At 39.5% G+C, this 23,251-nt stretch overlaps 1 protein-coding gene across 1 annotated transcript in view; it reads left to right on the forward strand.

The window, feature by feature from the left end:
- Positions 1-17,418, forward strand: part of LOC135104197 (transcription initiation factor TFIID subunit 6-like) — a 45,062-nt gene extending 27,644 nt beyond the window's left edge. The window contains exons 9-11 of the mRNA XM_064011309.1: positions 8,597-8,795; positions 11,065-11,198; positions 16,720-17,418. Coding sequence (XP_063867379.1) covers positions 8,597-8,795; positions 11,065-11,198; positions 16,720-16,980 — 594 coding nt within the window. The 3' untranslated portion in view covers positions 16,981-17,418. The remainder of the gene's footprint in view (positions 1-8,596; positions 8,796-11,064; positions 11,199-16,719) is intronic.
- Positions 17,419-23,251: the final 5,833 nt, after the last annotated feature.

The raw sequence follows: 23,251 nt of genomic DNA on the forward strand, positions 1-23,251 counted from the left end.
TATCACATAAAATTGTGCTTCAACCTGTCTTCTGTCTCGGGGACTTGGATTTAAATCCCTCTTGACGTGGGAAGTAGGGTTAATAGTTCATAGAAAAAAAAATTTTTGCATGAATCTTACAGACCAGGGATGGAGAATAGGCCAAACATCCCATAGAGTGAGCAAGATGCAGTGGCAGAGGGCTTACATCACTCTGCTCTGCCATCTTGGCCAGTCATCAGGCCCAGAGAGGATAAGTTGTTGCTCTCCACCAGTCAGCACCCAAGAGGGGAGTCATCATCTTGCCAGTCCCTTGCTACTTGCTTTTTGCAGTCATTGTGCATACATTGTCCATACATACATTTCCCAGATAATAGTAACATTGATAATAATAACAGTATCTGACAAGTTCTGATTATAGTGAGCTCTTCCCCAGGTTATCAGGGAAGGGAAAGAGCAAGCATTATTCAATTTTAATGACATCCAAAATCCATTACACACGCCATGTTTATGTGATGTGAGAAAATCATCATTATTGTCATATTTATCGTCATTATTGATGGTTTTGACATGTTATCTTCATCCTGAAACTTTACTGCACCAGAAAATGCACTTAAGGAGTGGATGGCAAAAAAATACAATTTTTCAACCCAGACTTTGAAATTGAGTTTTTAACAGCATAGACACCCTTGAGGTGTCTGCTGTTTCCTGTGAAAACAGAAAACTGATAGTATCATTCCTTATATGTTTAAATTACCTTTGTTTACAGTTATTTAAAAGGATTTAAATGCGGGAGGGGCAGCTCTAAGCCACATACTGTGACAGGTTCAATCATCTCAGTGTTTGCCAAGACGCCAAAGGGAGGTAAATGTGTTCAGCTGTCTAGCACCTCGCCCCATTTTCTTGGCTTTTTTTGCCCATTGACAAATTTAGAAGCAATGGGTCATCATTCAGAGGCAAAGCTTGCATGACTAGAGACAGTAAAGAGAGGAAAAGACAGGAAGACCAGTTACCAGCCCACACAATCTTGTCACCAGCCCACACATCTTATCATCACCCTACCCAACCTCACACCTCATCTCTCCATCCCTTCAGTCTCTTCCCTCTGCCTCTCAGGGACCATCACCACCACCACCACAACTTGTTGGTGAGTCCTACCAAGCAACAAAACTGGATATACGAATCCATCTATTCCAAGAAAAATTTCCATTCCCCTGTGAAGAGGAGGGGAAATACATCATCTCTTTCCCAGCTTGAAAGCCTCATATCCAAGATATGTTATAAATACTTTGGCAAGAAGAAAATTGAGTTAAAAAACAACAGCTTTGACAATATTATCACCATCACTTGTGTCACGCCTTCTGATACTCTCGCCTGCTAGTTAGTAATATCTTGTCAAACAGGAGTGGACTGTGGTGTTGTTCAAGGAATTGCTTGTCAGGTTCAGTAAAACACAACATGGTTTTGAAGTGCATTTCTGCAAATATATACAAGTCCAGACAAATGTAGCAGGCAGAAACAGATGTGGGCTGGCAGCACAGTGTGTGTTGGGTAGAGGTGGGGACAGCTACACCTTGTGGCTTCCAGCATGGAACTGTCTGGCACAGCAGTGAAATGTAACAAGTCATATTGGTGGCTCACTCAGCTGCTTTGCTCCCACCAACAGTCTCACTTTATAAATATAACAACAAAGCAACCAATTACTCATTTATACTCATGTAAATAGTTACTGGATGACCAAAGATCTCCAAGATCATTGCCAACATGTGCAATGATACACACTTCTCAGAAGAAAACAGCTTGTATCTCAAAACTTGTATTTTCCACGTTTCTAGCACAATTTGTCTGTTGACTTACAAGCTAATGTGGATGTAAAGGTATCTTTGGAAAGAGGAAAGAAAGGACCTTTTTTTTTTTCACCAAAGACATTTCCCCCCAAAAAAATTTAACAGATGCTGATGCAATTTTTTTACATTTTCAGTGTGTAATACACTTTCTTCCCTGAAACTAATGAGCATATCTCAATAAAAATTCAGGATTTGATGTTCTGCATACTAAAATACATGCACACCAAAAATCATGTGTATTAGAAAAAAATTAATGTCAACTTTAAGAGTAACAGTCGTCCCCCCCCCCATAATCTTGTGCTAAGCAATCCCAGTCATCTGGAATTGACATAGAGAAATTTCAAAACTTGAGTTAATTTTTTTGGCATGTTTTAATTATGTCATTTCAGGCCCTTTTTACACTTAATTTTTTTGGCATGTTTTAATTATGTCATTTCAGGCCCTTTTTACACATAGCACCTCATATAATATTTGTGTGTGTGTGTGTGTGTGTGTGTGTGTGTGTGTGTATATATATATATATATATATATATATATATATATATATATATATATATATATATATATATATATATATATATATATATATATATATATATATATATATATATATATATATATATATATATATATATATATATATATATATATATATATATATATATATATATATATATATATATATATATATATATATATATATATATATATATATATATATATATATATATATATATATATATATATATATATATATATATATATATATATATATATATATATATATATATATATATATATATATATATATATATATATATCAGTGGTTACTTGGTTACCAAATGCTTCCCTTTTCAAACAAATCAGTTTTCAGTGAAAATTTTTTGGTTGCTGTACTTTAATTCAGTTCCCAAACAAAGTTACTTGATTTCAAATATTAAAAGACAAAGCAAAAGCTGCTGTTTATTACAAATTTTTAACTTTCATAAATATTTCCTTCGATTTTATGTATTTGGAGGAGAGACATCGTGGGTAAAACAGTAATTTCAGTCTTTGAAATAGTAATTGTAATCTTGTTGAAGAGCCTCAATGTAAGCAAACAGTTTTTGGTTAGCTCAAATGTAATTCCAAACCACCTGTGGCCCTCTCAGTGAATGACAATGCCATAACTATTGCACAACTGCAATATCCCAGTAGCTTTTCCCAGCAGCAAGATGTCTAAGTGTTATGATCACCTTCATTTTGGGTTGCTCCTCTCTGTGTGTAAGGCTTCCCTCACAAGACTGATAACAAAGAGAATACCTGCATGGTCTAAACAATATCATCTGATGAGTTCTGTGTCACTAAGTACATTCAGTACGTCCTTTCTGGATAAATGATTTCTGAACTGGAAATGTTGTGGAATGGCAATCTTGACAGTGAGAACCTCTGTCATAATCCACTAGGACAGTGTGGATGGGTGTGTAGGAACAGATTAATCCATTTTGCATTGATTCCTATGGGGAAAATAGTTTTGGTTTCTGAACATATCGGATTTTTGAACAGCATTCAGGAATGAATTAAGTTTGAGAACCAAGATTCCACTGTATGTAGAAAAGGAAAAAAATAATACTTAGGCTATTTGTACAGATCAAAAGAAAAAAAATAATAGGTAGTATATCTGTGTCTAATGCAGTGTTTTGCATCACACAAACTGGTGTAAACCTTTGTTTTCTACCTCCCCTTTCACAAAGTCCCTTATTTTTCTCCTTTTTATGCCTAAATACCCATATAGGAGAAGTCTTGGTGTAGACAAGGATTTATTTACACTATGAGAAAATTTTGTATATTGTGCAATGTTGAATTCAGTGGATAAAGTTGAGACCTGCCATTTGAAATAGCTGGTAATCAGTTTGTAGCTCCATCTGCTATGAAACCTACATGCTCTCATCCAACTCCAAATGGTGAGCACTTGTAACTCCTCAATAACAGTGTGATCATGGGATGACTACTCAAGGCCACATGAGAATGCAGGATTAGTTTTTTGTCCATTAATCAGCCAACATGTGTTTTTACCCCATGGAGTATAAAGGTTCACCATTTTTCATTAAGAGGACAAAAATGGTTGGAGGTACCACAAGCAAGGTGGAGAGGGCTTCTATAATTGGGCTGAGGCAAGAAGGAGTCAAGATCAACAAGATAGGTGCCCATGTTGGCCATAGAGCCACTTTCATATCTTTGCTCCCAGCAAAGAATGTTCCCTTTCCCAAACCTTGCCCTGGCAAACAGAGAAAGACTTCCACAAAGACTGATGCATTCATAAGATGTACTTTAATTTTTAAAAATCCATTCATTACACTGTGGAAAATTAAGAACACTTAGAACTGCTGCATAATGTGCCAGAATGTGAGCACCTTCACTGTGACCTGAACCTGCCCACTTTCAAAGTTGCGCCAAAATTTATCCTCTATGGCTGTTATGAAAACTGCATGGATTTTAACAAAATGCTTCAGACTATAACTTCATTTTGCAACTCAAACTCCCCTTAGTCCCAGATGAAGTTTATGGGTAGTGAAGTGTCAGATTCAAAAGAGATGTGTATCTTGTTTCTTGTTCATACTTTCCCACCTGTTTTCCATATTGCTTGCTTACCAAAAACACACTAAGGGCATGCCAAAATACCTGACTTACTAGCAAGAATGAGACAACTTTCTTTTGGAAGGGAGAGGAAAAGTAAAAAAAAAAAAAAATAAGCAAAGAAATATAGAAATGAACCATAACATGGCACCATTTAAAGTCACAAGACTGCTTTTTTTTTATTTTTTTATTTAGGAGGGTCATTGGCCAAGGGCAACAAAAATCCAATAAAAGAAAAAAAAGCCCACTGAGATGCCAGTCCCATAAAAGGGTCCAAACCAGTAGTCAAAAATTGAAGGATAAGTGTCTTGAAACCTCCCTCTTGAAGGAATTCAAGTCATAGGAAGGTGGAAATAAAGAAGCAGGCAGGGAGTTCCAGAGTTTACCAGAGAAAGGGATGAATGATTGAGAATACTCATTTTCTCTTGCATTAGAGAGGTGGACAGAATAGGGGTGAGAGAAAGAAGAAAGTCTTGTGCAGCAAGGCTGCGGGAGGAGGAGAGGCATGCAGTTAGCAAGATTAGAAGAGCAGTTAGCATGAAAATAGCAGTAGAAGACAGCTAGAGATGCAACATTGTGACGATGAGAGAGAGGCTGAAGGCAGTCAGTTAGAGGAGAGGATTGATGAGACGAAAAGCTTTTGATTCCACCCTGTCTAGAAGAGTGGTATGAGTGGAACACTCTCACACATGTGAGAGGGTCCATACATGTACGGATAAGGCCCTTGTACAGAGTTAGCAGCTGGGGGGATGGGAAAAACTGGCGGAGATGTCTCAGAATGCCTATCTCCATAGAAGCTGTTTTAGCTAGAGATGAGATATGAAGTTTCCAGTTCAGATTATAAGTAAAGGACAGACCGAGGATGTTCAATGTTGAAGAGAGGGACAGTTGAGTGTCATTGAAGAAGAGGCGATAGTTGTCTGGAAGGTTGTGTTGAGTTGATAGATGGAGGAATTGAGCTTTTGAGGCATTGAACAATACCAATTTTGCTCTGCCCCAATCAGAAATTTTAGAAAGATCAGAAGTCAGGTGTTCTGTGGCTTCTCTGCGTGAAATGTTTACTTCTTGAAGGATTAGACGTCTATGAAAAGATGTGGAAAAGTGCAGGGTGGTATCATTGGATCAGAAGTCAAGCGTTCTGTGGCTTCCCTGCGTGATTTGTTTACCTCCTGAAGGGTTGGACGTCTATGAAAAGACGTGGAAAAGTGCAGGGTGGTATCATCAGCGTAGGAGTGGATAGGACAAGAAGTTTGGTTTAGAAGGTCATTGATGAATAGTAAGAAGAACGTGGGTGACAGGACAGAACCCTGAGGAACACCACTGTTAATAGATTTAATAGAACAGTGACTGTCTACCACAGCAGCAATAGAACGGTCGGAAAGGAAACTTGAGATGAAGTTACAGAGAGAAGGATAGAAGCCGTAGGAGGGTAGTTTGGAAAACAAGTTTGTGCCAGACTCTATCAAAAGCTTTTGATATATCTAAGGCAACAGCAAAAGTTTCACCAAAATCTCTAAAAGAGGATGACCAAGACTCAGTAAGGAAGGCCAGAAGATCACCAGAAGAGTGGCCTTGACAGAACCCATACTGGGGAACAGATAGAAGGTTTTGAAGTGATAGATGTTTAAGAATCTTCCTGTTGAGAATAGATTAAAAAACTTTAGATAGGCAGAAAATTAAAGCAATAGGATGGTAGTTTGGGGGATTAGAACAGTCACCCTTTTTAGGAACAGGCTGAATGTCAGCAAACTTCCAGCAAGAAGGAAAGGTAGATGTTGACAGACGCAGCTGAAAGAGTTTCACTAGGCAAGGTGCAAGCACAGAGGCACAGTTTCGGAGAACAATAGGAGGGACCCCATCAGGTCCATAAGCCTTCCGAGAGTTTAGGCCAGTGAGGGCATGGAAAACATCATTGCGAAGAATTTTAATAGGTAGCATGAAGTAGTCAGAAGGTGGAGGAGAGGGAGGAACAAGCCCAGAATCATCCAACGTAGAGTTTTTTTAGCAAAGGTTTGAGCAAAGAGTTCATCTTTAGAGATAGATGTGATACCAGTGGTGCTATCCAATTGAAATAAAGGAGGGAAAGAAGAAGAAGCAAAGTTATTGGAGATATTTTTGGCTAGATGCCAGAAGTCACAAGGGGAATTAGATCTTGAAAGATTTTGACACTTTCTGTTAATGATGGAGTTTTTGGCTAGTTGGAGAACAGACTTAGCATTGTTTTGGACAGAAATGTAAAGTGCATGAGATTCTGGTGATGGAAGGCTTAAGTACCTTTTGTGGGCCACCTCTCTATCATGTATAGCACGAGAACAAGCTGTGTTAAATCAAGGTTTAGGTCGAGAAAAAGAGTGAGGAATGTACGCCTCCATGCCAGACACTATCTTCTCTATTATGTGCTCAGCACACAAAGACGGGTCTCTGACACGAAAGCATTAGTCATTCCAAGGAAAATCAGCAACATACCTCCTCAGGTCCCCCCAACTAGCAGAGGCAAAACACCAGAGGCACCTTTGCCTAGTGGGATCCTGAGGAGGGATTGGTGTGATAGGACAAGATACAGATATGAGATTGTGATTGGAGGAGCCCAATGGAGAAGAGAGGGTTACACCATAAGCAGAAGGATTAGAGGTCAGGAAAAGGTCAAGAATGTTGGGCATATCTCCAAGACGGTCAGGAATATGAGTAGGGTGTTGCACCAATTGCTCTAGGTCATGAAGGATAGCAAAGTTGAAGGCTAGTTCACCAGGATGGTCAGTGAAGGGAGAGGAAAGCCAAAGCTGGTGGTGAACATTGAAGTCTCCAAGAATGGAGATCTCTGCAAAAGGGAAGAGAGTCAGAATGTGCTTCACTTTGGAAGTTAAGTAGTCAAAGAATTTCTTATAGTCAGAGGAGTTAGGTGAGAGGTATACAGCACAGATAAATTTAGTTTGATAGTGACTCTGTAGTTGTGGCTATATGGTGGAAAACTCGGAAAATTCAAGAGTGTGGGCATGAGAGCAGGTTAAGTAGTTGTGCACATCCAGCTTTGGATAGAAACATCCAGCTTTGGATAGAAAATGAGGATAGAGAAAGTAGGAGGGAACACAAAAGGGGCTACTGTCAGTTGCCTCAGACACCCGAGTTTCAGTGAGGAAAAGAAGATGGAAGTTTAGAAGAGGAGAGGTGGTGTTCTACAGATTGAAAATTAGATCTTAGACCGCATATGTTTCAGAAGTTAATGAAGAAGTTTAGGGAGGTTTCAAGACACTTAGGATCATTGTCAGAAAGCAGTCCGACCTGGGGACATTTGTGGTCCCCTCCCCATACGGGGACTCCGAGGCTGGTGTAGGAGTCGCCATGATAATTTTGAAATTTTGAGTGAAGGGTGTGTGTGTTATTAAGTGCTTGTAGTTTTATGTGGAGGAAGAGAGTTGTCTTTAGAGGCCAGGCTGTGACTGCCCCCTTGTGTGTTGTGAGACACAAAGTCAGTGAGGTCACAGCTAGGTTTAATGATAAGTTCACAGCATCCCCTGATCCAGTGCTTTAGACCTCACTGGGAGTAATTATCGTTTCGGCAGGTGCCTACTGCCACCTGTCACATCTTCCACATCCCCCACCTCTGTCACCCAACAGAAAATTCCACTGGCCCAAGAGTGATTTTCCCCTGTTCCTTTCATTTCTCAGAAGACTTCTCTTTTCACTGAAATTAATATTGGCTCAAGAGATCTCCAGAAAATTTTGCATCTCCAGGCTAGGATCACAAAAGGCATTATTATTATTATTTTCATTTATTTATTTTTTTCCTGCAGAAATGTAGCTCAAAGAAAAATTACTCTGGACAAATTAACAATAGAATTCTTGTTTTATATCAAAGACCTTTCTTGCATGTGAAGCACATAACTATGTGATAAAAATTAGGAGATGGATTTTAAAAATTTGGTTAAGGAGAGGGTTAAAGGAGGACTGGTACAAAAGTGCCAAGGGCTAGGGAAAATTGTGTATCAAAGCATATATCCCTATACTGCTCATGACCTATCATAAAATTTTCAATAGAATCATCAATAAATATTTTTAAAATAAATTGTCCACTTTCCTCAAACTTTTTGTTCTGTGCAAATAAAAGATATCCATTTCCTGTTCCATCTTAGCATTATATGAATTTTCTTGCACAGAAAACAGTAGCACCAGTTCTCAAGACACTTCGGAATCCGCCTGACACAGTGAATGACTATAAAGCTGAATATGGGTACCTAGGTCCCCAGCTTCAAGTAGCAGTGGTCAAGGCTCGCCAAGCTCCACCTTCCACAGCCACCACACTCACAGCTCCCATCAGAGCCATCACACCAACCACAACACGTATCATTCAGCAAGGTGAGATTTCCTTTTCCAGATTTTTTTTTTTTTTAAGTATGTATTTTTTTTTATTATGAGTATTTTTTGTTTATAACTGTATAAAAATATTCCCATAAGCTCATTTACACTTCTATAATATGATAATATTTATGTTAAATTCAGACAGTAATCTTAGAATTTTGCAGTTTATCCTCTAATCATCAGTAGTATTTTTGCTTTCACTAAAGTACTTTATTTAAAAGGATATTTATAAGTATACTTATGTGAGACAAAGGAGTAAGATTATTGCCAGATCAGTGATTGAATAATTGATTTTGCACTGGTCAGAAATGTAATAGGAAGATTGTTGTGAAAGTGATGAACAGGGAAGGTGACTATATCTAACTACTACTTGATAGAGAGAAAGTAGAGAGATGGTTTGAAAATGGTGGGAGCAAGATATAACTTGGTTGAGTTTGACAGGGAGGTTTTTATAGTGAATGGGTTTGGCAAAAAGATGGAAGGTATAGAATTATTGGATGAAATTGGAAATTGCATGACATGCTATGAAAGAGCAAGGTCATGGTGAGATGAAACAAAAATAGTAGTTATTTAAGAGTGTTGGGATATGCAGAAGTGTTTTGAAGTATGAAGAGAGTGGATGATGAGATGAGAGCCCAGGTGTGTGATCCATACATCAATATTCTATTCTCAAGTCTTTCTGTACATCCATAGGAACCTGAAAGCCAAGCTTGTTCATAAAGGGCTTTACTGTGTTCAAGGAAGGTGAATTGGTGCAATGTGAGAACGGTGAGTTGCTGGGGAAAGCTCTAGGATGTCTTTTTGCAGAGGAAAGGGATGACAATGCCTTCCTGGATTCAAGGACTGCATATTACTGCAGTATGAGAGGGAGGGTCTGGTTGCAGAAGGTGATGATAATGATGGTGGCAGTGGTATGAGCTGTCAGTAAGCTGATGCACCATCCACTTTATCCAGTAAATTCCATTATTAGCATTTGATCTTTTTGTTGCCAACTTTTACATGTCATGATGCTGTTATGTAAAATGTTTTTATTATTATTATTATTATTATTATTATTATTATTATTATTATTGTTGTTGTTGTTGTTGTTGTTGTAGTTGTTGTTGTTGTTGTTGTTGTAATTATTATTGTTATTATATTACTGCACTTGATCCTTAAGTATGAATATTGTAACCATGTGATTGCAAAAGTACACAGGAAATATTAACAGCAATTAAATCCAGAGGGCAGTTTTTAATTTAATGAAGTGAATCATAATCATGTAGAACTTGTAGGCTATCTTTTCTCTATTGCTTTCTCATTTTTCCTCCTTTCTTTATGTCCATGATAAATAATAAAGTGTCCCAATTATTCACATGGGTGGATTGAGGAGGATATGTATGTATGAGTTTATGCCATAGATGAAAATTTATCAGTAAGCAAAATTTGGGCATATTTTTCCTATAATTCTTTAGTCACAAGTATATAAATTTTCAAGGATGCACTGTGAGGTCAAAATACATTAACCACATTCTTTTGGTGAATCACTGTATTTTACTTTCTAATGTATGAGACAAATTTCACAAGCCATCTTAGGTTTTATTGTGAATAAGCCTATTTACTGATACTCAAAGCAGGACCGATTTCCTTAGCCAACTTGGGCAGTGTATTCTGTGTGTGTGTGTGTGTGTGTGTGTGTGTGTGTGTGTGTGTGTGTGTGTGTGTGTGTGTGTGTGTGTGCGTGTGTGTGTGTGTATATATATATATATATATATATATATATATATATATATATATATATATATATATATATATATATATATATATATATATATATATATATATATATATATATATATATATATATTTAAACATTCATTAATAGCCAATAATGTCAGTACACAATATGTTTTATGTATACATTAATATTAGGCCAGCCTTTTTATAAGCATAAGCTTTTCAGGCTGATATATAATAGGCTGATTTTCTCGCATATTCTATTTCTTTATATACTAGGCTGATTTTCCTGTAAAGGGAAGATAGCCAACACACACACACACGCACACACACACACAGACACTGAAGGTTTTAGGCCATCTATTATTTTTAGTATATTTTGATAGTAAAGTCTTTGATCCAAGGAATTACAATGTAAAAAGTAAGAAATAATACTAATACAAAAATAAACAAATATTTTCTTACTTGGTGATGACAATAAAAATTCCTTCCATAGTATACCTAGTAAATTTTACATAATGTTTTTGAAAATCCTTATTCTATATTCCAGGAAGTATGCCAGGAATAGGTGGCATTGGTTCTCGGACAGTGGTAGTCAACAAGCCCCCAACTCCAGGCATTAGTTCCCAGCAGCCTGGTCAGAAGGTTATTATCATGACCTCTAGACCACCCACACCAAGCCAGGTAGGGTTTTTGCCTAACACTGTGTGAAGGAGGTGCCAATATGGGGTTGACTTCCTGAGAGAGCAATTTCAGATAAAGACTGAACAAATATATGAAAAATGCAAGGAAAATATCACATTTTTAATTGACTATACATAGTGCACTGGCACAGACCAGTACACAAGGTGGTATGAAAAAGTTCCAAAACGAGGACAGTTTACAGGAAGGTGCATACCTCTTTTATTTAAGTTAGGGGACTATCCCCTTGAGCAACCATACATTCCTCCTAACATTCTTGCCACTAATGTAACACATTTTAGAAGTCTTGTTCTTGAAGTACAACATGCAATTCCCTTGGTTCACACTGAATCTTCTCCATAGTGTCATAAAGTGGCACCCTGTTTGTTGCAGCTTCATTTTTTAGGGAGACAAAGAAGTCATAAGATCCTGTAGACCCAAGTCTTCTTCTCAGTGATGACCTTAAGCGTGAAGGCCGAGTCATCCAGGATGCACTGACAGAACTCTTGGCAGACTGGCCCAATGCTCTTATTCAAGTCCAAACCCTAGGCATAAAATCTGCAGCAATGTGAGGCATGTTCTAATGAGATGAGAGGATTGACTGCACTTTTCCATGTGACACACCAATACTACTGGTACTGTTCTTTGTGGAGCTCTGACAATCAGCATGCTGAAGTCTGCAAGTTATTTTTACTTTTTTGGGGGGTTGGCCTCTTTTTTGTCTTCCAGTGATGTTTTACCAGTTTTGAATGTATGTACCATTCAAAACTCTTTTCACAATTAATTTGCTTCATTGCCATTCTCTTGCCATATCATTTCAGAAGGATTTGTTGCAGACTTGCTTCTGAGTTTGACGCAGAGTTTGATGTTCTTTCTATCCTCTAGTTTGCAGTCCATAAAATTGCAGACAAGTCGCAAAAATTTCCATGGCACAGCTCATGAAATCCACAAAACAATACCATTTGACTGCCTGCTTGATGACCATTACTGCTCAGTCTCACATTGTGTGCATCCTCATACTGCCATCTGTTGACATACTATGGAGCACATCTCAGAATTTTTTCATACCACCTCATCCTAAAACAGCCATTTTGTTTGAACACATATGCCTGAGATTGTTTGATGTTTCTCTAACATACCATTACAGTATCATCTTGAGTTTCATGTTTGCTTCCTTCCCAAGGCATAGTGCTAAACTTAAGAATCACTAAACTCAGGGTATTGAAAACACTGGAAAAATTTTTATTTACTCCAGTCACATGGCATGGAACTGTGTGAGTGTGTATTGTTATTGGGGTGAACTTATTGTGTTCCCTGTATCAGGGTTTGTGAGTAATGTGTGGGGGTTTGAGTGAGTCCTGTCCTGCTGTTACCCTTAGGGTGCATACCGTGGTTACTGTAAAATTATTGAAGCGTATCCCAATGTTAATATTTTAATTTCCCCTCTTTCTCATTGTAGTAACAAGTTGAAACTGATACCCATGAAAGAAGGAAAGTCATAATCCAGCTTAAAAGAATAAAATTCCAGCCAGGCTCTGCAATATTAGTGCAACGATTTATTGACGATAATATGCTTTTGGGGGAGCAGGAAGCTTCGTCTGTGCTACATGCCTTCCCAGAGGGAAGTTGACAGTTCAAGGCAGCAGCTCAACCGTCCACTTCTGCCTTTGCCACGCAGTTCAATTTCAGAGAAAGAGGACGTATGTTTTGTGAGAGTTGGTCAGTTGAGTAACTTTGCTTTTATAAGTCATATAGCACCTTGTGTGAGGGGACTGAGTATAAGAGATATGCCTCACAGTTCAGTACCTAGGGTTTGCCTGTATTAAAGGCCTGAACTGCTGCTCTCAACATATCTCAGTGTGTGTAAGAATACCACCCATCAACTCAGTTTTTTTGTGCATTTGTCTTTCTGGTGTCCATTGTCTGACCAGGATGGGTGGAGATCTCTTTGGTCATGTTGTTCTGTCATTCTGAATTGAGTTGACTCATTTGTCTTGCATTCATTTTTAGTCAAATGCTACTGTTTTTGTTGGTGTCTATATCTGCATGATTTGTGGCCAGAGGATTAGTCATTGTAGAGTGCTGCTTTGTGTTCAGTAGTCTCTTTTCTGTCCTGACCTGCCAATTTGTAGGAGGTGAGATCAGTTTTCTGAGAAATCTGAGATGAGCTGAACATGGACCTGAGTGCTGTAATATTCTGAGGACAGTGGGTGGCTGTCATTTTGAGGGCAGTTATCTCCAGAATATTATGCAACATTGTGTGGGGATCTGTTTTTTTTACCTGTCCTTCCGAGCATGTGATTGCTAAGTTCTTTCCAGCAATGGGAGTAAGTTTTGGATTTATATTTCTTCTGTGTTGCAAGGCAGGGGTAGCGATCTTGAGGCTTTTGCTGTTTATGGCTTATGAGTAGCCTGGACTCATATGTATTTGCCCTACAGTAAGCTATAGGATACAGCCTAAAGGAAGTTGACCCAAATAGAGGTAGCTGTTTGTGGTGGTCAGAGTTGTCAGGAGTGCCAGAACTGAGTGTGTGTATTTTGTCCTGACATTTGACCTGACACAGCAATGTGGCAATGCAGCTCCATCATGTGAAAAACTGCATGAGTGTGTGTTTTGTCTTGACATCTGACATGATGCAGCAGTGTGGTGCCGCCACATCTAATCGTGTGAGTGTGTTGTTTTGTCCTGACATTTGGCTTGACACAGTGGTGCAACACTGTCACATCTATAACTATGTGGTCGTATGTGCTTTGTCCTCACATCTGGTGTCACACAGCAGTGCGGCACTGCCACATCTAGAGCTGTGTGGGTGCATGTGCTTTGTCCACACATCTTGTATCATGCAGCAGTGCATCTCCCCTGTATAATAATAATATAATAATAATAAACGGTTTATTATTTAGGCAGTTGACAAACTGAAAATGTACATAGGGGATGGGGAAAAACTTAACATTAATCCTAAAGGTAAGTCTAATCTAGGAGGGAAATACTATTGATTGATGGCTCGCACCATGGTGGGAATCGCACTGAGTCTGTACCGGTCCGTGCGCGGCGCCTTCAGGGGCGTTATTTTGTTGTGGTGTCTGGTGGCACGGACAGGGCGAGGCGCGTCGGGCGGCAGCATGTTTCTGAGACGCAGATGATGCATTAGTCCCCTCCCAAACTTCTCCAGAGCCTCTTGGTGCCTGGTGGATATTCTGGACAGACTCAGGGTGGTCAGGGCTTCTTCATAGGTGGTGTATGCAGGGCCAAGGATGACCCTGCACGCCCTTTTCTGCACACTCTCTAGCTGTAGCTGTTGAGTGTGTGTGAGGGAGGAGGACCACGCTGGGGAGGCGTACATGAGTTTGGGGAGGATGAAGGTAAGGTACACCCCCCTTAACTCATCTGTCGGCGTCCCCAGTGACCTGAGTCTGCGCAGCATGTACAGCCTGTAGGTAGCTGATCTCACGGTGCTGGCGACATGTTGCTTCCAGGTCAGCTGGTCGTCCACCGTGACTCCGAGAAGCTTGGCACATTGGACCACCTGGAGGGGGTGAGGGCCCACTGTGAGCCGGGGAGGGGGCACTGGTACAGAGGAGGTACAGAAATGCATCACCACAGTTTTGCTGTGGTTGATGGTCATCCTGCTCTCCTCTGTCCACGTCTGCAGTCGCTCCAGAATTGCTTGCAGTGGCGAGTAGTCCGGGTTCTTGGTGGAAACCAAGAACCCGGTGCAGTCGTCCACATACTTCCAGCGATGGGGGGTGTCGGTGAGGGCGTCGTTGATGAGGAGGAGGAAGCATAGAGGACCCATCTTGGTCCCCTGGGGGACTCCACATGTCAGCTGTTGGAAATTAGAGACAGAGCCCTGATAGCGAACGGCCTGACGTCTCCCTGTGAGGAAGTCGGCTAGCCACGCTATCAGATTAGGAGGGAGACCCAGACTTACTGCCTTGCTGATGACAACAGTGTGATCAACAAGATCAAAGGCTTTTTTGAAGTCCACAAAAGCAACAGCTAGAGAGGTGTTTCGCTTGTCCAGGTGGCTGTGGATGAATTCAAGGAAGCTGGTCAGGTAATGTGAGGTGGAGGTGGCTTTAATATTTCCGAATTGTCTGATATCCACGGTGTTACAAATTTTGGTGTATGCCCAGTCATATACAAAATCTTCACAAATAAGGCTAGGGATGGGGGTGATAGAGACTGGCCTGAGGTCATTGAGTGACTGAGGACTGGAAGTTTTGGGGATGGGTGTGACGTAAGATGTCTTCCAGTCCGTGGGGCAAGAGTGTTGGGAGAGTGAGGCGTTTATTATGGAGCATAGCGGTGTTGCTAGCTCTACAGCAAATTCCTTGTAAATTTTTATAGGAAGGTCAGTGGGTGTGGTGGATCTTGGTTTAAATTTAAGTATTCTCTTAAAAACATCCATCGCCTGGACAGTGTGTGGAGGGGAGGGAGCGGGCAGATAGGCAGGAAGCGGAGTGGTGTGGAGGGGAGGAAAGGTTTGACAGATAGCAGCAAAGTGATCGTTCATCTCCTGAGCCGCGAGATTAACAGGAAGGTGTGAGGTGCAAGGAAGAGATGAAGTGTGCTTTTGTAAGCCACACAAAGCTTTGATCTTAGCGTACCACTGTCTGTTGTTGGTCAGCTTGAGGTGGTGTATCTTGTCTGGGTAATAGCTTGCCTTTGCATTCTTAATCTCCCTGATTACTCTGTTTCTTAGTTTCCTGTAAAGGACCGGGCAGGAGTGGAACGCCCAGGTCCGCTGACGCATGAGTCTTTTAATGCGGGGCGTCATCCAGGGAGCATCAGAACTGTCAGTGTGTGTGTGTGTGTGTGTGTGTATTTTCCTCACATATGATGTGAGGAAAAATACTCACATATGAGTATGATGTGGTGCTGTGTGGCAGATGTGGTTATGCCACAATAGTGAGATACCTCTGATACGTTAATGTGTGCTTTTGCAATGTACCTGCACCATCACCGTGTAGCATGACACTAGCCATTTTCTCCCTCTCTTTTGCATACAAACCAGCACGATGAATGTTGTGGCAGGGTATGTAATGGCAATTGTAACAAGACATAACACATACTCAACAAAAGTGTGAAACTCAAGGAGATAACATACAAGTCAGGATGGCAAAAATGTAGGACTTGGCGCGAAACTCAAAGATGACAAAACTCAAATAGCATGAAACTCAGGAGGGTGCTGTACTGCATTCTGGTATTGTCTAACTTTCATAAGATGAAAGTTATCATATCATTTAACTTACTTAGATTAAAGAATTACCACATAAAACGTGTCTATCCTCTTTTTTTACTTTCTTAAATTATCCATGCATTTTTTTTTTATAATACATATGTTACTTGTTTGTTTATTCAGAAATAATCTTCTGATGTATTTTCAATTGTATTTCTTAAATGCTAAACGAAATTTGGCATTTCTTAATTTGTTTTACTTAAACCTTCACTAGTCATATTCAGATGGTGTTATTTAGATGTAGTGATTAAATCATTCAAATGCCCCTTTCCTGCTTACAGAGTGTGAGCACTGAAACTGTCGGAGGAGTAATGAAGACAGCTGTAGTCAACACTGGAGCTCCATGTACCACTGGTCTCACTACAGTCACAGTCAACCCAGGTAGTCTGGCTGCAGGATCTCTTTCTCAGGCCACAGTGGCTCCCCAAGCAACCACACACCAGACCACCAAATATGTTGTGGTTTCAGCTCCAAATCAGCCATCAATTAAAACTGAAATCAAGGAAGAACCTGATACTCCACAGCCCATGGATCTGACGTGATAAAAGTTTTGTATATCCCTCCTACCTTTTCACACTTTTTTTTGAATAATTCAATTATTTTCCAAAGCTGTACAATTTAAAGACTGGATATGCATATTCTTTCTGATCCCCAATTTGTTTCCTTTACTTTTTTATCCAATTCAGCTTCCTATTCCTGAGATGGTGCCTATTTCCCTTATGGTAATGTACAGACATTTTAGTTTTACTGAATTTTAGTACATAAATAACATCAATGAAGTTGAATTGTTATATTTTTTTTTGTAATTTAAGATTATTTTCATATCAGGAAATTATATATTAGAAGGCATAAATTAGTGGCTGAAAAGTAATAGCAGATTTAAGATGTGAACATTTAGTAAGCATGAACATTAAAAAATGTACTGTATTTGCTGGTGCATTAGGTGCACTTTTTTCTTGAAAAAAAAAGTATCTGATAATTACCATTCTTTTAATGCAGCCATAGTACAGATGCCAAAGTCTGTAAGCCTAGGCCTATAGGTGTGGAGCTGAAGCAGTAGTAAATGTACACTAAGCTTAAATACTGTTACTAATAATAAAATTCTCTCTCTCTCTCTCTCTCTCTCTCTCTCTCTCTCTCTCTCTCTCTCTCTCTCTCTCTCTCTCTCTCTCTCTCTCTCTCTCTCTCTCTCTCTCTCTCTCTCTCTCTCTCTCTCTCTCTCTCTCCCTCCTTCCTCTTCTCTTCCCTTCCTTTCCCTTCCCTTCCCCCTTTCCTGCCCTCCTCCTTCCCTCCATCTCAACCTTCCCTTCCTTCTTTTCTTCCCCATTCTCTCCCACCCTCCATCCATCCACCCCCCAACCTCTCTCTCTCTCTCTCTCTCTCTCTCTCTCTCTCTCTCTCTCTCTCTCTCTCTCTCTCTCTCTCTCTCTCTCTCTCTCTCTCTCTCTCTCTCTCTCTCTCTCTCTCTCTCTCTCTCTCTCTCTCTCTCTCTCTCTCTCCTTTGTCCCTTATCTACCCTTATCTATGACAGATAAGGATGAGGGGAAGTGACAGGTAGGGAAGTTTGAGACAAGACAAAAGAGGAAGGGAGAGGAAAGGGAAAAGGAGGGAAGGGACATAACCGAGGAAGGAGAATACATGGGGCAAGGAGGTGGAGGAAGGGTGAAGGAGGAGGATGGGAGGACAGGAAGAAAGTATAAAGAATAATTATAAGCAGCAAGGGTGAGGAGTGAAGAATTAGATGGAGATAAGAAGTAATGAGAAATAAGTATTCTCTTTTCCTGTCCCCCTTTTCCTTTTAATTTTTCCTTCTTCTATTTCCTTTGCATTTATGCTCCCTCCCTCCATTTTCATTTTCATTAAGTCTCATTCAACTTCACAATCCTCAGGATTGTTCTTATTCTCTCTCTCTCTCTCTCTCTCTCTCTCTCTCTCTCTCTCTCTCTCTCTCTCTCTCTCTCTCTCTCTCTCTCTCTCTCTCTCTCTCTCTCTCTCTCTCTCTCTCTCTCTCTCTCTCTCTCTCTCTCTCTCTCTCTCTCTCTCTCTCTCTCTCTCTCTCTCTCTCTCTCTCTCTCTCTTTCTCACACACACACACACACACACACAGTATAGTGGTTAGCACGCTCGGCTCACAACCAAGAAGGCCTGGGTTTGAATCCCAGGAGCAGTGAGGCAAATGGACGAGCCTCTTAATGTGTAGCCCCTGTTCACCTAGCACCAAGAAGGTATGGGATGTGACCCAAGGGGTTGTGACCTCGCTGTCTCAGCATGTGGTGTGTAAGTGGTCCCATTCCTACCCAAAGGTCAGTCAATATGAGTTCTGAACTCTTTCCATAGGGTAACAGCTGGCTAGGTGTCCAGCAGATGACCATAGGTGAATCACACACACACACACACACACACACACACACACACACACACACACACACACACATACAGAGAGAGAGAGAGAGAGAGAGAGAGAGAGAGAGAGAGAGAGAGAGAGAGAGAGAGAGAGAGAGAGAGAGAGAGAGAGAGAGAGAGAGAGGCAGTATTAGATGTGATGTTAGTACTCCACAGCCACAGTGCTGTATCATACCAGATGTGAGGACAAAATACACACACTTTTAGGAATTTTGGTGGAACTTTTGCTGTTGCTCTAGACACATCAAAAGCTTTTGATGGAGTCTGGCACAAAATTTTGATTTCCAAACTACTTTCCTATGGCTTCTATTCTTCTCTGTAACTTCATCCTATGTTTCCTCTGCAATTGTTCTATTGCTGCTGTGGTAGATAGTCATTGTTTCCCTAAGTCTATTAACAGTGGTGTTCCTCAGGATTTTGTCCTGTCACCCACCCTCTATTATTCATCAATGGTCTTCTAAACTTCTCCTTTCTACTCCTGCACTGATGATACCACCTTGCACTTTTCCATGGCTTTATGTAGACATCCAGCCCTTCAGGAAGTAAACAACTCGACGCAACCTTCCAGACAACCATCCCCTCCTCTTCAGTGACACTCAACTGTCCCCCTTAACATCCTCCATCAGTCCTTTATTTATAATTTAAACTGGAAACTTCATATTTGATCTCCAGCTAAAGCAGCTTTGATGAAATTAAGTGTTCTGTGTCTTCTGTGCCAGTTTTTCTCACCCCCTCCCTCCCAAGCTGCTAACTGTACAGGGGCCTTATCTGTCTATGTCTGGATTTTGCTTCACATGGATGGGTGGGGGGAGGGTGGACCCACTTACACCACTATTTTAGAGAGAGTGGAATCAAAAGCTATTCATCTTAACTTCTTTCCTCTAACTGATTGTTAGACTGAAGTTGAATGAGACTGAATGAAAATGAAAAATGGATGGAGGGAGCATAAATGCAAAGGAAACAGATGAGGGAAAAATTAAAAGGAATAGGGAGACAGGAAAAGAATATTTATTTCTCATTATTTCTTCTCTCCATCTAATTCTTCACTCCTCACCCTTGCTGCTTATAATTATTCTTTATACTTTCTTCCTGTCCTCCCATCCTCCTCCTTCACCCTTCCTCTCTCATTGTCGCAATGTTGCAGCTCTTGCTATCTTTCACCGATATTTTCATGCTAACTGCTCCTCTGATATTGCTAATTGCATGCATTCCTTCCTCCCATGGCCTTGCTGCACAAGACTTTCTTCTTTCCCTCACCCCTATTCTCTACACCTCTCTAATGCAAGAGTTAACCAGAATTCTCATTCATCCCTCTCTCTGGTAAACTCTGGAACTCTGCTTGCTTCTGTATTTTCTCCTTCCTATGACTTGAACTCTTTCAAGAGAGATTTCAAGAGATTTCAAGAGACTTGTCCTGTTTTTTTTTTTTTTTTTTTTTTTTTAACATCTCTATGGGAACTGGCAATAACTGGGCCTTTCTTTTTATTAAAATTTTTGTTGCCCTTGGCTAGTGGCAATCTTACGTAATGCGCACACACACACACACACACACACACACACACATACACAAAAATACACTACAATTTTTTTTCAATGACTTTATGATGAAATACAAAAAAATTTTTTTATACAAACATCCTTGTAAAACAGGGGTGTCTTATGCAGAGGTGTGTCTAATATGCCGGCAAATACGGTATTTAAATTATAGTCGGACAAATATGAGGCGTCACATGCAGTAGTATACCCAAGCGTCACCCTTCTGAAAATCGAGATAATGGTATCACAGTTCTCCAAAGTCTGTTTTAGATGTTGGTTGAGAGATTTTACTCAGAAAATAAGGTTAAAAGTCCAGAATATTGGTGTAGATTCTAGACCTTGTTGGCCAAGTGCTTTTTTTTTGGCTACCTATTGGTGCAGTGGTATACTCATCCACCAGTTCCTGAGAGGACCATGTGTCAAATTAGGGTAGACAGTCTCGTCCAAGCATGTGTGGAGCATGCTTGCATTACTCCTGCTCTCATCCCAAACCTGTGAGGAGCGTGCATGCCTTACTTTATTTTGGTATCACACATCAATTTTTTCATTAATATTGCAGAATAGTTATGTGAAAGTTTATTATTATTCTTATTGTTATTTGTTGGGATTTGCTGCTGTAATATTGCATTTTCCCTGGCAAGGGACATTATAAAATGTAAAATAATGGAAATTTTTTGTGGTATTTTCTGGACTATTTTCTTTAATTTCTAAATCATATTTTTTGTTGCTATATTTTCCATGCCAAAGGACTCATATGACACTGTACAGACCATGAGCTCAAAATTGTGTAAACATTATCCTAGGCCTAATAGTTTTTAATTTTTTTTAATTTTTTTATTTGAAAACTTCTGTTTTGTTGTTTCCTGAGCATTTTAAGAAATGGCACTTGGGTATACTACTGCAGGCGATGCCTCATATATACAAACTGTGAGTAATGAACGAGTTAGGTTCCAGGCGATCTTGTGTTCTTAAGTCATTAATTTGTAAAATATTTTGGGTATACAGTCTCCTCTCAAGTTTTGTACTTGCTTTTTTCTGAAGCCATGGTGCTAAACTCGAGAATTGTAAAACTCAAGGGTATTGAAAATACTTATTCATGCTAGCCACACAGGCTAGCATTATATGTGTGTTTTTCCTCACATTCAGGATTATGCAGCAGTGTGGCATTGTGGCAGTGTGAGCTTAATCTTAATGCTACTGGTGGCTCAGGATCACTCCTGAGCCATGCCTTCAGATCGGCAATTCCTGTAGAAGGAAAACAGACGAAACTAGTAGAAAATTAGCAGTGTACCCCAAACTAATTGTCCCTACATCTGGCATGTCACATTCTCTCCAAAAACTCCCTCATAGCCTCAATCATCCTGTCATTCATCACACATCTCGATCATGATCCTGCTGTTATAAGTGACAGGATTTCTTTTGAGCCAGTTTTAATCACACAGTTGCATCACACCACATACCATAAATGGCCACACAACAAACCATATCACACCCAGTCATACTACCACCAACATCACATGTACCCACATCACAACCCACATCTTTCCTCCATACCAGGCCACACACAACACTCAACAACACCACACCACACATAGCACCCAGCCACACAGTGGACACAAAGCCACATCATGCCATGCATACCAGCCACTCAACAGTTCGTACCACACTTAACAATCCATATTACTCCCAGCCACACCACATATCATTTGCACCACAAGAGGCAAACAGCAATTCATATCACAGTCACACCACATAGTCTAGCACTGTTTGAATGTGTGTTTTGTCCTCACATTCAGTGTGATGTAGCAGTGTGGTGGTGCAGTAGAGTGATCCTGATCTGGATCTTGATGTACAGGTGGCTCAAGATTGCTAAGCCAGGCCTCTTGTTTGCATAGGTGCGCATTATCATGATAATTCATTGTGATAACAATATTGGGTTATCAGTTATCCGATAATTATTTTTCCTGCATTGTCAATTCATTGGTATTGCCAGTACTTTTGGTTCTGAACAAGCAATAATCGATAATTTTAGTTTTTGGAACATGAGCATGTTAAAGTTTTAAATTTTCAAAATCTAGTTATTTTACTTAAAACAGTACTTTTCATTAGTGAAGCAACAGGATAAATTTGAAGTTTTTCTAAGATTTTTCTAAGTTTCCTAAAATAAAGATAAAAATAGAGATTTGAATTTATCAGTTTTATTTTATCTAAAATATCAATATCATTATTGCTAGTGTCAGAATTTTGGAATAATCAATTAATTGGTTGTCGGTTATCAGGTGATAAATTTATGGCCAGTTACCAATTATTGGTTATCACTGATAAGGTTATCATTATCAATTTATAGATTATCATGATAAATATTTCAGTTATCTCACCAAGCTATGCTCGTTTGTATCCATGGAAGTTCATAACTCAAATGTTCATAAATTAGGAAGCGTCTGTTTATATATATTTTTTTTAACCTGGGAGTGTTCATATCACATTTACAGTTGGAGGATTTATGGGAAGGTATTTGTCACTGCCATTGTGCAATTGTATTAATTTTGTGACACAGACCAGAAATTTGGGGATTAAGACTCTATTCTGTAGATTTAATTTTTTTTTATATATATAATAAATTCTAAGTATTGTTTTATTTTTTAATTAATTCATCACACTCTACATTTCACTATTTCCTTTTAAATTGTGGCCAGATGATAAAAAAGAAAATCACATTGAAATAATTCTTGAATGTCTGCACTATACTAGTTTGTGAATCATTGGTTATGAATCTGCAGTACAATTTAAGTGATGACATCAGCATCATTATCAGTCTGTTCATATTTCACTTCATATATATATATATATATATATATATATATATATATATAT

The sequence above is a fragment of the Scylla paramamosain genome, chromosome 10, assembly GCF_035594125.1.
Source record: "Scylla paramamosain isolate STU-SP2022 chromosome 10, ASM3559412v1, whole genome shotgun sequence".
Taxonomy (NCBI): domain Eukaryota; kingdom Metazoa; phylum Arthropoda; class Malacostraca; order Decapoda; family Portunidae; genus Scylla; species Scylla paramamosain.